This window comes from Xenia sp. Carnegie-2017, unplaced genomic scaffold, assembly GCF_021976095.1.
Source record: "Xenia sp. Carnegie-2017 unplaced genomic scaffold, XeniaSp_v1 HiC_scaffold_22, whole genome shotgun sequence".
Taxonomy (NCBI): domain Eukaryota; kingdom Metazoa; phylum Cnidaria; class Anthozoa; order Malacalcyonacea; family Xeniidae; genus Xenia; species Xenia sp. Carnegie-2017.
Window position 1 is genome coordinate 6115571 of NW_025813485.1, and position 17193 is coordinate 6132763.

The following is a 17193-nucleotide window of genomic DNA, read 5'->3' on the forward strand; positions in this document are numbered from 1 at the left end:
ATTTTCTTGTGTTTCACTTGATTAAAGTAACCCGATGTTTTTTCAAGGTTTAGTTGTATTTTGGATTAAAAAGGCTTAATAAAGCATTTTTTATAAGTACTCCACCAAATTAACCTTTTATTTGGTGGCACCGTGCGAGATTCGGCTGCCTCCGCTATGACTTATTTTAAAAAATGAATATTTGTTTCTTTGGCATTTTGTTTCACTCTTCACTTTTCCATTGATTGTACAAACAAGATTGACACATCGAAATATCAATCAACGAAAGAAATAAGCTTTAGTATGAGATACAGTGAGCATAGCGAAATCTGCTCGTTGTTGGGAGACGTTTCACTTTTTTAAAAATAAACATGTAAGACGTTCAAGGATGAAATGGTATTTAATTTCAAATTTCTACATAGACATATAAATAATAAAGCTATTAAATTCTCTCTCGGAAGAAAACCAAAAACATAATATGATACCGCATCTTAATAAATTAAAAACCAGAGCAATCTAATAAAACAAACGGGACGTAAGTTAACAAACAAAATGACCGTAAATGTTTCTAAATCTGTTCAAATAATCGCTTTCATCAATATGAGAGGAACATTATGATGGCATTTTTTTATCATGACTTCACAGGCGAATGAATCGTTGAAACATGCACGAAGGGCACAAACAGCCAAGTTTCTGAAATCCTCAAATCATTATGGAGCTCTGTTTCCATAGTTTTAAAAATACGTGATATTAAAATTGTGTAATCTCAAAACAGCAAGAGACAGTCTTGTCAATAGAATTCACAATGTCAGAAAGCCACGACTTGGCGAGCTGCAAGAAACAAACACAATTTGATCAATGCACTCACTCAGAATGTGCATTTTCTTCAACGTCAAATTACAAATAGTATACAATCCACTTTGTTTAACAAAGCAATCGCGACTCCATACAACAATGACGTCAAATTGCTTTCAGATAATTGCTTGACAAATAACTCAAGTCAACCAAGAGATTTCCTGAAAGTCGTGCAACATGATAATTGTATCTTTGGTTGTGACCAACAACTACACAGTGCACCCAATGTTCTCTATTCAAATGGCGTTCTTCGCATGAAACATCGTCAGCTTCTTAATCACTTCACGAGTCGAGGAGGAATTACATGTTTAAATGGACGACACAAATATTGTACATAACTAAACCGTATACTTAGTAAAGTCTAGAGACCGGTGAGTGAATGTCTATGTAAAAGTTTTTCGTGCATTCTAAAACTAAAAACTCTGAAAATGAGGGCAAAGAAGCGAAAGACACTATGCAAGAATACGTGTGTTCACAAAGTAAAGAATACGTGTGTTCACAAAGTAAAGAATACGTGTGTTCACAAAGTAAAGAATACGTGTGTTCACAAAGTAAAGAATACGTGTGTTCACAAAGTAAAGAATACGTGTGTTCACAAAGTAAAGAATACGTGTGTTCACAAAGTAAAGAATACGTGTGTTCACAAAGTAAAGAATACGTGTGTTCACAAAGAGCATCCCACATCATTGGAGAACATTGCCTTTTTTGAACTTTCCAATGACCATTATGAATAAAGGCAACTAGGAAGTCGACCTTATGTTGACACTCGTCAAAAAACATCTTTAAAAGCAACTTCCACTAACTTGCTTTTAACGTTCCTTTAAGTTGCTGTCTGTCTGCAATTCTTTACTGTTACTACCAGACAAGTTTTCGTTTTTAGCTAAAGTGTTTGTCGTGTGATTAGCGTTTTTTGCCTGATTCGTAGGTTGATCAAGTTTTTTTTGTGAAAGCACTTTTTTTTCACTTTTCTGCTGTTTCTTTGACGTATCTTGCTTGGAGCACTTCGACAAGGAATGTTGTTCTTTAGAAGATTTTTGTTGTGCTTTCTCCATAGCTGGTTGATTTTTGTTCATGTGATCCTTAGACGAAAGTTGCTTAGAGTGCACTTCCTTATTACTTGATAACGAACGCTGTTCTTTGGAAAGGCCTTGATGTGCTCGATTCACTTTGTGACCTCTTGATGATGATGGTTTATGATCGTCATTTGATGAGCTGACATCATAACGAAGATGAGTTTTGGATACAGATGGGTTATTTTTATTTGATCTACGTTGATTATTGTTCACTTGGTTACTCATATTAGAACTCGATCCTACTTTCTCGAAGTTCTCTAGTTCCATATCTTGACCTCCTGTTAACTTGCTTTCACTATCTTTAGTCTTTGAAGATAGTTTTTTCTCACCCTTTACCCTATGTTTATCAGTTGTAATAGTGGCAGTGTGAGCTTCACTGTTACTGCTATCAACTTTCTGCTCTTTATCCAACTGTATTTGGCTTGGGGTACGTTTATCATGACCTTCTTTTCTTGATTCGATTTTCCCCATGGCATTAACTTTCGTAGAAAGCTTTCCCCCCGAATCGTTTTCTTCTGCAACTTTGTTCAATGGCTATAACAAAGAGCACAACAAAATTATGACAAAATGCACGTAACAACAAATAGTAAAATTAAAAAAACATACCAGTTGATCATTGCCTAAAAAATGTTACATTTCATATCACAGAAATACTAAAGTTACAACACCCAGTACTTACGTCACTCCGAAAGTCGTCGATTGTTTTATATTTTTCAAGCCTTTTGGTAATCTCAGGACTTATATCAGGTAAGGTTTCTCCCTAAAAATTCATCATAAAAATTTCAAAATAAACAAAATGAGGCGCCTATTTAGCCCCTGCTGATAAATATATCTGAGAAAATTTCTTTAATAAATTTTTAAACTCTTTTACATTAAGGTTTAGGTTTAGGCAAGTTCATGTATTTGTCAGTGAAAATTCTGCACCATTTTCTACATCTACCAAATTGTACATCATCATTTGACAGAAACTTTTGATTTTCATATTTTGATGAAAGAAAACATGAAACGTTTATTACGCCTGAATACACAACATTTCAAATGGATGAAAAGACAATATACAATACAATTAAAATAATCATCGAGAAACGAAAGAGAAAGCCACTCAACATATGTACCTTATAGTATTTCAAGAACGCCCAAAACTTTTCCAGTCCATAAAGAAATCCTGTCAAAATATACGTTGTTACGTTGTTTAACAAATCAAATCAAACGTCATCACAGTACTGCTACTTCTTTAATAACTGGTGCTATGCTTACCAAAATTACGAGTACCGTCACTACTTTAATAACTGGTACTATGCTTACCAAAATCACGAGTACCGTCACTACTTTAATAATTGGTACTACGCTAACCAAAATCATGAATACCGCCACTACTTTAAGAACTGGTACTATGCTTACCAAAATCACGAGTACCGTCACTACATTTATAACTGGTACTATGCTTACCAAAATCACGCGTACCGTCACTACATTTATAACTGGTACTATGCTTACCAAAATCACGAGTACCGTCACTACTTTAATAACTGGTACTATGCTTACCAAAATCATGATCGGAAAGAGTTTCTTCCTGGAAGTCTTGGAAAAGATCCGCTCGGAACTTTTTCTCTAAACCATAACTATAGAACCTGAATAAACACTCCACGCCATATCTAATATCAAGAAACAAAAATGAACACATATTTAAACAGTTGGCAAACAAACGAAGACGGTACTTTCATCCCCCACACATGCACTGCATAACAACGTACCTATAGCCGGCTCTTGCATCTTCGTTGGCATATTTTCTAAATTCGGTGTACATTTTTCTAGAAAATTATTCAACTTTCCAAGTAAAATGCGTACATTATAAAATATAGAAACTAAATCTGACTGATTTTTCAGTAATAGTTACCGGTTGAAATGTGAACGAAGGAAAAACGACCAAAAGCGGTAAAGTGTGTTCATTTCTGGTGAATGGCCAATTCCATTCTTCGTCCTTTCTATCTCAACAAAAAATATCGTCATTAAATTTTAATTCTTATTTGCAACAAAAGTTAACGCTAGATAAACACACATTCAACATGCGCACCTTTAAAACATTTTTGACGGAATTTGTGATACAGCTGTTGAGTAAATCCATTCTCTTTTAAAAGTTCATGAGAAGGATGCTGAAAATGTGGGAATGAAATGGGAGCGGAGCCATAGTGAGAAGACGACGTCGATGGAAGATTGGGTCCAAGAAAAGATGGAGATTGTACTGGAGATGCGCCCGCAGAAGCACTGTGTAACGACAAATAACAAATTCAATCTGAATTCAGCGGCCTTTTAATCATAATTGGAGAAAATGAAAAGTCAAGCTACTGAATAAATTTTAGATGCACTTTTGGTTGAGGTTTGCGAAGTCATCCGAGTAAGTTCACTATTTATGTACGAGTTGACGTTTGCGAAGTCATCCGAGTAAGTTCACTATTTATGTACGAGTTGACGTTTGCAAAGTCATCCGAGTAAGTTCACTATTTATGTACGAGTTGAGGTTTGCGAAGTCATCCGAGTAAGTTCACTATTTATGTACGAGTTGACGTTTGCGAAGTCATCCGAGTAAGTTCACTATTTATGTACGAGTTGACGTTTGCAAAGTCATCCGAGTAAGTTCACTATTTATGTACTAGTTGAGGTTTGCGAAGTCATCCGAGTAAGTTCACTATTTATGTACTAGTTGAGGTTTGCGAAGTCATCCGAGTAAGTTCACTATTTATGTACGAGTTGAGGTTTGCAAGTCATCCGAGTAAGTTCACTATTTATGTACGAGTTGAGGTTTGCGAAGTCATCCGAGTAAGTTCACTATTTAGGTACCTCGATGAAGGAAGTGGTTTACTTCCCATAATCCAACCAACATGCTGCTCGACAGGAGGATTCTTGCTATATTTGGTTTTTCGTTTCTTGGGCTATGCAAACAAATAAATAGCATTATAATAGTTTTTTCTAATGGAGAAACGCAAACAATCGATATCAATTGAATAACGACAATTTACCAGACTAAATTGTACACGGATAATTAGTAATTGTTCATATCCAAAATATTTCTCATTGATTATACAATCTACACGTCTACGTACGATATAAATACTTCACGATTGGTGAGTGCTTACGATTTTCATGCACGATTTGAGAAGGAATGAAAACAAACGAGTGTAGCGAACGAGTTTGTTTTCAATCCTTTTTAACGAGTGCATTTTCCCGCCATTTCTGTCTTAACATTATGAAAGGTAATTCCTCTCTAGGAACTAGATTCGTATTTTACGTTGTCTTTTTTCTTTCGAAGGGAAGCGTAATAAACTCGCTTAGATATTCATTAAAGTTGCTTGGCGGGAATGTTCTCCTTGCTTCGAAATTCATGTTTCAACGATGAAAATTACTGAAGAAATCCAATGTCGTGCATTTTGTTGTTTTTACTTTCCTTACATTTGTTTTGAATTCGCTCACGGATAGTATCTCGACTAATTGCAAAGTCATTAATACGTAAACGAAAATCAAAAAAGATCGTTTTTGTTTTCTTTGATTTTAATGCTGATAACCATAGGCAATGAAAGTCGTTTGCATTTTTTCACAAGTGAAAAATATCGCATGTCCAATCAGAATGCAGATACGACGTTTTTCACTAGTGAAGAAAATCGTATGTTCAATCAGATACTATAGGAAATTTTAGGCATATAATTTTTATTTCCCCGTTTTGTCGCGCATAAAAACTTCACCACTCATATGTGCATATGTACTCACCAAGCCATCATCGGACAATTTTTCTTTACTAATTGCAGGGTAAAAACGGGGAGCAATTCTGTTGTCTTTTAGATGCTTCGGAGTACGAGAACCTTTAGGCCGTTTACTGGGGGAAGCTGGACCTGGCACGTTGGTGGGAAGTGATCTCGATAACTGATCGTCCGGAGTCGTCATTGCTCGTGGACGGAACGCAGGGGCACTAGGCGACAACTGATTTAATATTTCTGTAAGTTGCAGCTGCTCCGGAAAATTTTGCTGGTCCATTGTGACATAATCGCTCCTGGATCTTGGACGAACATCAGTATTTAGGATGTCGAAGTAATCTCTCGAAATGACGTCGACTTTCTTCCACGACGATGAAAGTTCAATCTAGACATGCATAAAACACAATACTTAAAGACACTTTTGTAAATGTTTTTTTTAAATAATTATATTGTAAACACTTATTGCTATGATTAGCTCGACATAAACGTTCACTTCTTCATTAGTCAAATAAGTCGGATTGCTTCTCCATGTGATTTGGATAATTTGTGTTCATTCTGACGAAACATATTTTCATGATTTGTCTCAATTTGAATAAAAAACATGCTGTATTACAGCAGCTTATTAAGTATGTTTTTCATCACAAATATTCAGAAACGGTACATTCACTGTAAAAGCAATTGAATTGCAAAGAAATGAAAGATGCCCAATTTAAATATTTACATAGCATGACTGAAACTAGCGAGCAAACTATTACATACATAGCATGACTGAAGCCAGCGAGCAAACTATTACATACGTAGCATGACTGAAGCCAGCGAGCAAACTATTACATACATAGTATGACTGAAACTAGCCAGCAAACTATTACATACATAGCATGACTGAAACTAGCCAGCAAACTATTACATACATAGCATGACTGAAACTAGCCAGCAAACTATTACATACGTAGCATGATTGAAACTAGCGAGCAAACTATTACATACGTAGCATGACTGAAACTAGCGAGCAAACTATTACATACGTAGCATGATTGAAACTAGCGAGCAAACTATTACATACGTAGCATGACTGAAACTAGCGAGCAAACTATTACATACATAGCATGACTGAAACTAGCGAGCAAACTATTACATACGTAGCATGATTGAAACTAGCCAGCAAACTATTACATACGTAGCATGATTGAAACTAGCGAGCAAACAATTACATACGTAGCATGATTGAAACTAGCCAGCAAACTATTACATACGTAGCATGATTGAAACTAGCCAGCAAACTATTACATACGTAGCATGATTGAAACTAGCGAGCAAACTATTACATACATAGCATGACTGAAACTAGCGAGCAAACTATTACATACGTAGCATGATTGAAACTAGCCAGCAAACTATTACATACATAGCATGACTGAAACTAGCGAGCAAACTATTACATACGTAGCATGATTGAAACTAGCCAGCAAACTATTACATACGTAGCATGATTGAAACTAGCGAGCAAACTAACACATACATAGCATGACTGAAACTAGCGAGCAAACTATTACATACGTAGCATGACTGAAACTAGCGAGCAAACTATGCTGCTGCTACAACAAACAACAATCGATAAAATTACAAATACGAGCTACGACATGTGAATACCTTTTTACTCAGGTAACTTTCGTCACTATCATCCCAAAGATCCTAGATAGGAGAATATTTTAGAGTTCAATCATTTCAATGTGGTATTGTAAAGTAATGATAAAACACGGAAGCTCTTAAGAAATTCGCCTTTTTGAAATATATTTCACCTTGATGAGACATGCAATGTTTTGCATAGCTACAAAACAAAGTGAAACTAAGAAGGGCCCGTACTATAATTCTTGCAAACAGTTTGCTTTGTAATTGAAATAGCTTTCTACAAACACGCCACTTAACAATTGAAAATGCTTTCTACAACATTCATATTGCAAGACATTATCGCAGGCAGTTTGCAATAAAAACCAATAAGGGTTACTGGTTCTCTATTTTGTATAAGATGTCAGTCAGTCCGTCTAGTGTGGATTTGATTTCAGTGGTTCGTCTGAGGGTGTTTTAACTTTTCACACGTGCACAACAACCGCACCCCTCCCTCCCTGGGTGAATGTGGATCCTACCTGCTCGTAAAAGTATAACCCATCGTTGATAATTTTGGCAAATTCACCAGTAAGTCGGGCACGTTTGACGAAATTTCCCGTTCTGTCATGTTTCTTGTTTGCAGGAGGAGGTGTTTGTGTAACAATCATAATATTTCCGACATCATAATCGTCCAGATCATCATCAGAATCATCAGAGCTAAACGATGCATTAACAAAACGATTTGTCCTCGCTACAACTGGCATTAAAGCAGTGCATATGCCAATATTAAGGCGTATCAACAACCACCCAGCTTCATATTTTCCAAAACACTTTTTTTCATTGATGACAATTAGAAGTACGTAGAGTCAAATATAATTCATTAAACAGGGCGTCTATATTGGAATACAACACTTTTTTAGGTATTCCCTACAAAGTTCAAACAGGGTAGAGCTTGGCTAAGATTATATAGAGCTTGCGTAAATAATAACTGATAATTAATGTGAACATATAGCAGACGAGCAAAGGACGCAGACATATTGAACACATACCATTCTTTGTAATCTTTAAACTTTCCCATGCCAACAAGCTCTTCGTCGAATTTAAAATCTAACTCTTCTTGCTGAAATGTAATACCAGCACTCACTTTTGTCTTGGGTAAACTCTAAATAAAAAACGACAAAAACCAAACTACATAATGGATAAAATATTGACAGCTCACTCCTAGGGATCCAATCGCTAAGTTAAAAACTATTCAAAAAATTATCTGCGCATGAACAGTCCACTCAAGCATTCGCATCTCACTCGTCATAGCCTTGGGAACAAAAAATGGCATATTACGCTTCAAGCATTGCTAATTTATCCCCCAAAATTATCATCAAATTAGAAAATTATGTCCCTTTAGTCTCAGAAATATGCTTGTGTTTGTTTAGGAGAAACGAAAACAAAAAAAAGGCATAATTTACGTGGCTTCAATGTAATAGGCGAAAGAACACAAATATTCATGTGAAAGATATGTAATTTCAGAAACAAGAGAAAGAAATTTTTTTATGACCATACCACCATTCAACTTCTTCTCTGATAAAATTGCAATGACTTCAGCGGCAGCCATGTAAGATAGGAAGTTCATTTTTTCAGACCGTTCATAATATCGTTGACGAACATAAATTGCATTCGATCTACCGAGAGTTTACAATGTCTATGGAAACTTTGCCGTTAAAAAATAGAAAAAAGTTAGTTTTACCTTATCTGGAGTCTTATGAGGCTTCTTCCTACGAACTTCCTTCCATTCAAACTCCAATGGAGCTTTGTTGCCATCCAGTGACGAGTTTGCTGGAGTAAAAATAGATGCTAAGCGTAATCATCTATAAAATCAGCATCTGGAAACCCATTTACCATTACTTGCTTAAATTTTAAATTTAACCAGTGTGCTATACTCTGAATACAAGAGCGAGACAATAGAGTCAACGTTAACCACAGTGCTTCATGGCACGTAAATATTTGTTGATGTTTGTTGTACGCGGTGCCATTACTAAAGCCAAACAACACAAAAGCTATACTATTACCCTCCAAGAACTTCTTTATTATGTACGTAAAAAAATTCGAAATATTTGAAACTTCACAAGGATGTAGCTGGAAGTTTCTCCGGACGACAACCTTAATGATCTCAAAATCAATTTATTTAGAAATAGAACGCTGCAAACCAAATCAATACGAAACAGTAGATGTTTGTAAATGTCTTTATTACGAAAGAGTAGCATAGCCAGCATGCCAGTTTAGTCATGCTATGCAAATTTAGAAGCATTATCCTTTTTCACTTTCTTAAGAAATCAATTGTTTCTAAAGAGAGTAAACACAGCTGGCGAAATTCTGAAACATTCGGTTGCTTTCAGGGAAGATAACACTGAAAAATTGGTTGTGCGGGTACATTTCTGACTTGTCCATGCTTTGCCACATAAAATGAGATAAAAAATGAAAAAAACGAAACGACAAACAAGGGTTTATTTCATGTAACGAAATTTTTAAAATCAAAATCCTTAGGTCAAAACTCAAAAGTATGGTTGCTCGTCGCGACATTTGTCAGGGGATTATAGTTCCACGACACTAATTTCGGCAGCCCCGGGACGTCGGTCCGGCGATTTTGCGAGCCCTGAACACACGGGGCAGAATTACGTAACTAAGTGGAATGGCTAGGACAACTGTCTAACAAAAAGAACAAATTGTTCTACTGTCCTACATGATATTCCAATACCTTTAATTTCTGGATTGACATGTAATAACTGAGTAGTGCCATCATCGCTATTTGTCTCTTTCTCAGGCTTATTTACAACTTGAGCATTTTTATTCTCAGCAATTCCTGAAGAAAGATTGCGAGCACTTGAAATCAAATATGCGCAAAAAAGTTTAATGCAGAAATTTCAAAACTAGAGAGGAATTCTGTCAATGCTTTTTATGACTGTAATTTGAAACATGAGCAACTTAATGTATATTTATTATTGTTCACTTGAAAGGCATCAACAAGAATCATCTACGTAAACTGAGCACGATGACAAAGTACTTTGATGCAGACTACTGTACACGTCTGATACCATCTACTCACAGTTGTGCATTAAATACGTAACTCTACGTACGTATGTACGTAATCACATACCATTTGTTTCGGATACATTACGAGAAACTAAAATTGGCCATTTTGTAGGATCCTCTAGACTGCGCAATAATCCATCTTTCACTTCAACCTTATCACTCTCCAACATTGCCTGGGGTGATAAAATTTTTGCCATTGAATATATTTACGGAATAAATCCTTTACAATTAATTATGTGAAACAAAATATAGTAGATTCCGAAAACAGACATCTCGTTTTCTTGATATTCCAGATGATACAAGAGTTTTAGACAACAGATTGTGTAATATTTCGTCTTTATTCCAAAGATATCATCACACTAATACGATACTGACGATATCTTTGGAATAAAGACGAAATAGTACACAATCTGTTGTCTAAAACTCTCGTACCATCTTGAATATCAAGAAAACGAGATGTCCGTTTTCGGAATCTGTTTTATTTTGTTTTATTTAAAATTGTCTGCTTGTCCTGGTTATTAATTGTGTGCACGGAGGAGTGTATCTAAATATATTCATAATAAGAAGCCTATCTACAACCACTTTAAAATAAAATATAAATACATTCGCACACGGTACCATACAAATACGAAAGGTCAACGTACAAATAACATTCTGACTATTCACTAGCTGGAACAGAAGTCTATTGTTGTGTCTTGAGTGTTGAATGAATCAGATATGACACAAACCTGTCGAATAAGATCTTTGTCTTGACTTAATGCTTGTACACGGTAAAAACTTGATATCAAGCTCAATGGAATATAACCTTCTGCATCCATCTGTTGCAAGGAAGGAAAAAAAGATGAAGAAGCTAAATTAATCAACACTAACCATTCATTACTTCAACATGCAACCTCTATGTATGTATGAATGCTACCACCGTCACATGATCACCAAAAAACAGTAAAATTTTCCAAAATTTTGGTGCAAAAACCAGAAGTTAAAAAAAACAACTAACACTATGATGTATAGGTACAGATAAACAACACATATGTAGATACGGGCGTGGTAAGTTATCACAAAGAGGACGTAAATACATATGTGTTATACCATGGAACGCTACCTGAAGCAAATAATTGAAGCCAAATCTTACCCCAGACACGCGAGATTACACCCAGACACGCGTAGTGTTTCGAAATTATCTCGCGCAGTAATAATTGGTTGACTACACACGCGTGTCGTGTGTAAAATCTCGCAGTCTTGAGAAGGTCTAAAATAAATAACTAGTACAGAAAACATATCAGCAGGACATCTACTTAAAAATACCTGTTGCCTGAGATACACATCCTTAGCCAAATTTTCAGTGCTGAAGTAGTATTCACTACAGAAAATGTAAAGTTTAATGTCATCACTTGTCATCACAACAATCAACAATGCAATCATGTAGCTACATATTTAGCACAAAAAATAACTTATTCAGGAAACAGCTCATTGCCAAGTTTATTCATTTACTCACATTTGTCTTCTAATGTAATCTTTCAACAATGACTGGTCAAGCATGTTACTATAATTACTATTGTCATAGTAACAAATTCCTGAGAAGCTCTGAGCCATATACATTGTCGTATCATAAGGAGTGAGATTAGAGAATTGATATGAGTTGTTAGCATACTGCATCTGAAGATCAAAACCTAAACGTAAATTATAAGCATGACGAATTGTCAAAACACACAACATTCACTTACAATGCCTCTACTTATAAACCAAGGTCCAAATAAATGCTTTGCAAACTGCAAATTGCAAGACTATACACACATTTTTTTATATTTATAATATCATATCTTAATTATAATTATAATTTATATCATAGATCTTAATAACACAAAAAAAGGTGGTTTAAACAAGCACTTTTACCAGTTTCCTACCTCTTCCTCCTCCACGTCGTCCTCTCCCACCTCTATATATACCACCAGCACCTCTCCTACCTCGACTTCTTTGACCACCACGCCAGCTTGGTGAACGTCGACTGTATTGATTATCCTCAGAATTCAAGTTCTCTCCCTCATTTCCTTTAGGGTCAAGTGGTAAGGGAACCCATTTTTGACGATTTCCTGAAATTTCACAAAAGATAATAAGCGAACAAATCAAATGGGACAACCTTATGTTTGAAACGAATACATACACGTATATACAGTACCGCTCAGGCATATCTTAACACTTTTTTGCATATTATACGCATATGATACAAATATAATGTGCGTAAATTTTAGCTGTTCCAGGGGAGTGTTTAATAGATAGAACACGTTTAATAGAGAGGGGTGTTTAGATCATTTTTATTGCATTAGTTTAAACAAGTAAAAAGAAAACATTAACTAAATATAGGGTTTCTCAGCCAAATCAACAACTTACTATAGTAATGATGTATAATTGAAGTAGGATGAGTGTGTCTATTAGAAGCAGGACGTTTATTTCATAGGGAATGCTTATTGGATCATTTAAAGCAATTGAAATTGCTTCTATTGCTTATTATATGCATGCTGCACAGGAAAAAATTCTCCCTTCCTTCCACAGAACAATAATTTGTTTCTTTGCATAAGGTGAAAGCCTTTTTCCTGACTTCATTGATCCAGTGTTTCACAGTTATGAGTGAGAACTCTGGTAAGTGCTTCACGTTTAAATACCTTGAAAGTGCATGCGCATATAATCAGTGTATATGCTATGTGGATCAGATAAACATTATATCTGTATCATGCACATATCAAAGTGCATCATCATATGCGTAGCGATTTTACGTTAAGATATACGCGAGCAGTACTGTACATGTATATAATTGGCAATATTATATCTGCAGGGCATAAGTAAGTAGTAAACCAATATTAAACTAAAAGCTGAGTGGAGCATGTTAACAATAACATTTATTAAATCTTAAAACATCATTTTTGGCTTCTCTGTGTTTTACTGTTCAATGTTCAATGGAGATGAAACACAGAGTAGAAAAAATGACATTTTAGTATTTAAGTACTTTTATATACATATTATTTATCATTGTGCAAATTAATGTTGTGCAATGTGCAATTTGCACATCGTTTTAGTTTAAATGAAAACAATTGCACATCACTTTTTCAAACGATATGCAAAAAACATCTTTATTGATTACTACCAGACCAATTGAAAAATTTTCAATCTTACTGATCTTTACTTTATAAACGAGTGCGCTGCAAGATATTAAAATCCATGTTGACACAATGTCATCAAATTTTAAAGACGTTGTCACTTTATGACTGGTAAGTCTGCCAACAGTCAACATATATGGTGCTTATATGCTTATGACAATAGGGGTGTAATACATTATTAATATCAATTTTTGCATTTGCATTGTTTTGTAAACTGTTATGTATTGTTTTTGGCATCATAGCTAATTTGAGTATTTTCAGTGTAATAAATTTGAAGAATAAACCAACGGAATTTTGATTTTAAATAAGCCTAACGTGAGAAAAAGAAGCCAAATTTGGCTCAAAATATTAAGAAAAAATGGCAACCTTGATCAGCCATACTTTTTGCTTTTACATATTGCTTGTAATATGACATAAATATGATGTTTTTTATCGTAAGTAAACATCAAGGATGTTACTGTTAATTATCATAAAGCAAAAGTATATTCCGTTATTCTCTTTTCCCTTTCTTGCCATTTTCGTCAAAAGGTTGTACCTACCACCAAAGTTAATACAGTAAAAAAATGGATGGAAACATCAAATGCTGACTCGTTTGAGTACTGGGATGATGGCCATTTGGTGAATTTATTGCGCTGTAAAGTTTGCACAAAAAAAGAGGAGAGAATAACACGCGCAAAAAATTTCTCTCATACATTTGTAACTGGATCAGTGGTTGTAACGAAAAACACTGTCGTAAATCATATGAATTTGTTCACGTTTAAAAATATTAATTTAGCAATTAGCGATATATAATAATTAACGTAATATCGATTTGATTATGCTTCTAAAAAAACACTTTTATCAAAAAAACTTGCACATTGTTTTTTCTCAACTAATTTGCACACTGTTATTTATTAAGGTTGTACATATAGTGTGAATTCATCATCTTATATTGTGAATGACTAATGAAAATTCCTCATCATTTGCCACCCACAGGTTCCCTTAACAAACATTCCAAACTTGTCTCCACACACTGCCCCATTGAGAATAACATTTATCACACTACCACTCCTAATTATGACAACTGCACTATATTGTAATATGATCCCAATGTATAAATATATAATTTAAGCACTATTGGTACATTGTATTTAACTGATGAGTGCCAAGATCTAGTGACCTGCTATTAAAACAAATTTATAGTAAAATAAAAACCTATGGATTGTCTCACAACACAGTTTATGTAAGTTCTTGCTTTAGAAAAATAGCTACGTATAATCCTGTTTCATTTTCACAAATGAGACTGAACATGTTTCACAAGAAACAAATTAACTCGTAAAGAAAACTAGATTTGTGTGTCAAATGTTTTGAAGTATCGTGAAGTTTATATTTTGCTACAAATTTCAAACTAATTATCATCTAAAAATATTCTTATATACATAAATGACAAACAAGTGGTTGCAAATCTAGGTTTTTGCCATTCTTTGCTGTTATACGCTCATCAGTAAAAACAATTGAAATGGTAAAAAGGATTAAAGTTCAAAGTAGCTACAAAATAACCCAGCCTATGCAAAGAATATTGCTCTTAGGTCACTATATAAATCAATCTTTTCATTGGCAAGGTACGCATGGACAAAAAAATATTAAAAAAATTGCAAACACTTGTTTACTAGAACACTTCTAAATTCATTTCTTGAAAACTTCTTCTAAGCATAAAGCTTGTAAATAATACTAGAGGTGGCATTAATAAATGAGGAGTTGAAAAGGCAACTTTAGGTCCCAGTTATATTGTTCAGTAAACACAAAGTAAAAAATATTCTTTTGCCATTTGCTTACAAGTTTCAGATTCTTCTTCAATATACAGTTGTAACTATTTTTGTTCTTTAGTCAAAACATCAAAAAATTTTATCAATCTAAAGTGTTAGTGAATGTTTTTTAGCAAGCTGTTTTTATGATTATATGTGGTTTATAATCTCTATTCTTTGAATGTATTAATTATACTATAAGCAATGAAAACATATGTTGGTCTTGCTTGTTTCTCTGTTTTTACAACCCACATATTTACATGTTATCAGCCTTTTTAAGATTTTTGCGGTAAGGAAGACAAATATATGCTCTTAGCATTTGAATTTACGAAAAAGGTCTTCTTACCAAGCAATGACTCACAGATTTATAATTAACAGAATAGGCATAAAAGCAGCATAAACATGTTTTGCAAAATATGTACAAGTGGTTTAAAAATCTAAAATTATGATAAAAAGGAAAACATAGTTCAACAAATAAATTGTGAAGACATTTACCATTACATTTAGGCAAAATCTATACAAAAAGTCAAAAAATCAAACTCGACCACTGTATGTAGCTTAACATCAGGGTATAAATTTTGCTCCCAAAAAACACATACTGTTTTTTGGACTATAGATTGTATTACGATGTCACCTCAAGTAGTATATATAATCTCCATGTATGTTTCTAAGTACATGTTACTACATATGTAAGAAGTTGAAATTTGCATCATATATTTGTGTGGGTTGGTCAATATTTAACATTTAATATTTAACATGCAATATTTAACATTCTTTCATAAATCCATACCTTTCTTCCGAGGTGTTGTTTTAATGTTTTCCTCATTGGAACTGTTGGAGACTTCTGTGGGAGTTGAGTTCTAAAATTTTGTTTACAATATAATGAAGCTATAGTACGTACGTCGTTGGACTATTCACATTACGCAATATATTTAACCGGGGGGAGGCACATATGAACAATGAATGAAATAAAGAACTCAAACATAGATAACATACCTTATAATCATTGATATTTTCCTTTGTTTCCCTCAAGCTTGGCCAACTTTCAAAATCTGCTAACTTTTCTTGCTAAAATGAAATCGAAAAATCAACGTATTGCTTCGGCGTGTTGATTTGAAGCAGTATCAGAAAAACTAGATCATCGTACATTAGCCTTCTTTGTTTCTGGTTTTTGGAGCGGTTCCTGATGTGGTACTTTTTCATCTCCTGCATAGTTCAAAGAATAAGTGAAGCAAACGACCTGGCTAAGACAATTTCTTCCATATTAACGTACCCTTTTCAGTCTTGCTTTTTGCGTTCTTATTCCATGGATTCACTACGGGGGGTGGAGGTAGGTTTTTTGTTATTTTGGTAGTTTGCTTCGTGTCATTCGCAAGGTTTTCTTCGTCGGGTCGATTGTCTCCGTTCTCAAGTATTTTCATATCTATTTCCTTTAGAGGACCATCCACTGTATTCATTGAATCTGTATTACCTGCGGTTGAATTACTGCGCCAAACCGTGGTTGATCGTTCATCGTCCAGCTTATTAGAAGTGTCGATTTCACTCATATTACACCATAAAACAAAGGTTATATGATACGCACCACTTACTGGTTTTGCCGTAAAACGATTGGCATAAACATTCCGTCTCCACACGACGAAAAAGTTCTACCGTGACACAATTACCAAAATTTTGCCAGCACTGAAGTAAACCATGTGCACTTCAGCGGTGAGGGAGAAATGGAGCCAAGTACTTATTACACAAAGTGTACTACGCATGCGCTTTCGTTAAATTCACGTGACTAACTGGAATGCTACGTGTTACTTTCTGCGTCATTGTAGTCGATTGAATAAATAATAACCAATATGTAGACGTAAAATAACCAGGGTGGAAAAATAAAAATAAATCCGTCCTGAAACAAATGACGTACAACATG

At 34.6% G+C, this 17193-nt stretch overlaps 1 protein-coding gene across 2 annotated transcripts; it reads right to left on the bottom strand.

Moving 5' to 3' along the window:
* Positions 1-360: 360 nt before the first annotated feature.
* On the bottom strand, positions 361-17027 carry LOC124445983 (la-related protein 1B-like). 2 transcript variants are annotated; one of them, XR_006948315.1, is made up of 24 exons: positions 16552-17027; positions 16426-16484; positions 16275-16346; positions 16069-16138; positions 12247-12432; positions 11838-12012; positions 11648-11702; positions 11071-11160; positions 10407-10515; positions 10008-10112; positions 9000-9088; positions 8308-8420; positions 7798-7975; positions 7304-7345; positions 5670-6038; positions 4746-4837; positions 3982-4172; positions 3805-3892; positions 3662-3718; positions 3453-3562; positions 3023-3072; positions 2587-2667; positions 1474-2441; positions 361-1304 (listed from the first exon to the last, which is right to left on the bottom strand). XR_006948315.1 is itself a non-coding variant. In XM_046996771.1 (23 exons), the coding sequence occupies exons 1-23, from the start codon at positions 16823-16825 to the stop codon at positions 1644-1646; spliced, it is 3453 nt and encodes a 1150-aa protein (XP_046852727.1). In that variant the 5' UTR covers positions 16826-17027; the 3' UTR covers positions 361-1643. The 2 variants fall into 2 exon arrangements, 1 of the variants encoding a protein (XP_046852727.1); XM_046996771.1 differs by having other exon boundaries at positions 361-2441.
* Positions 17028-17193: the final 166 nt, after the last annotated feature.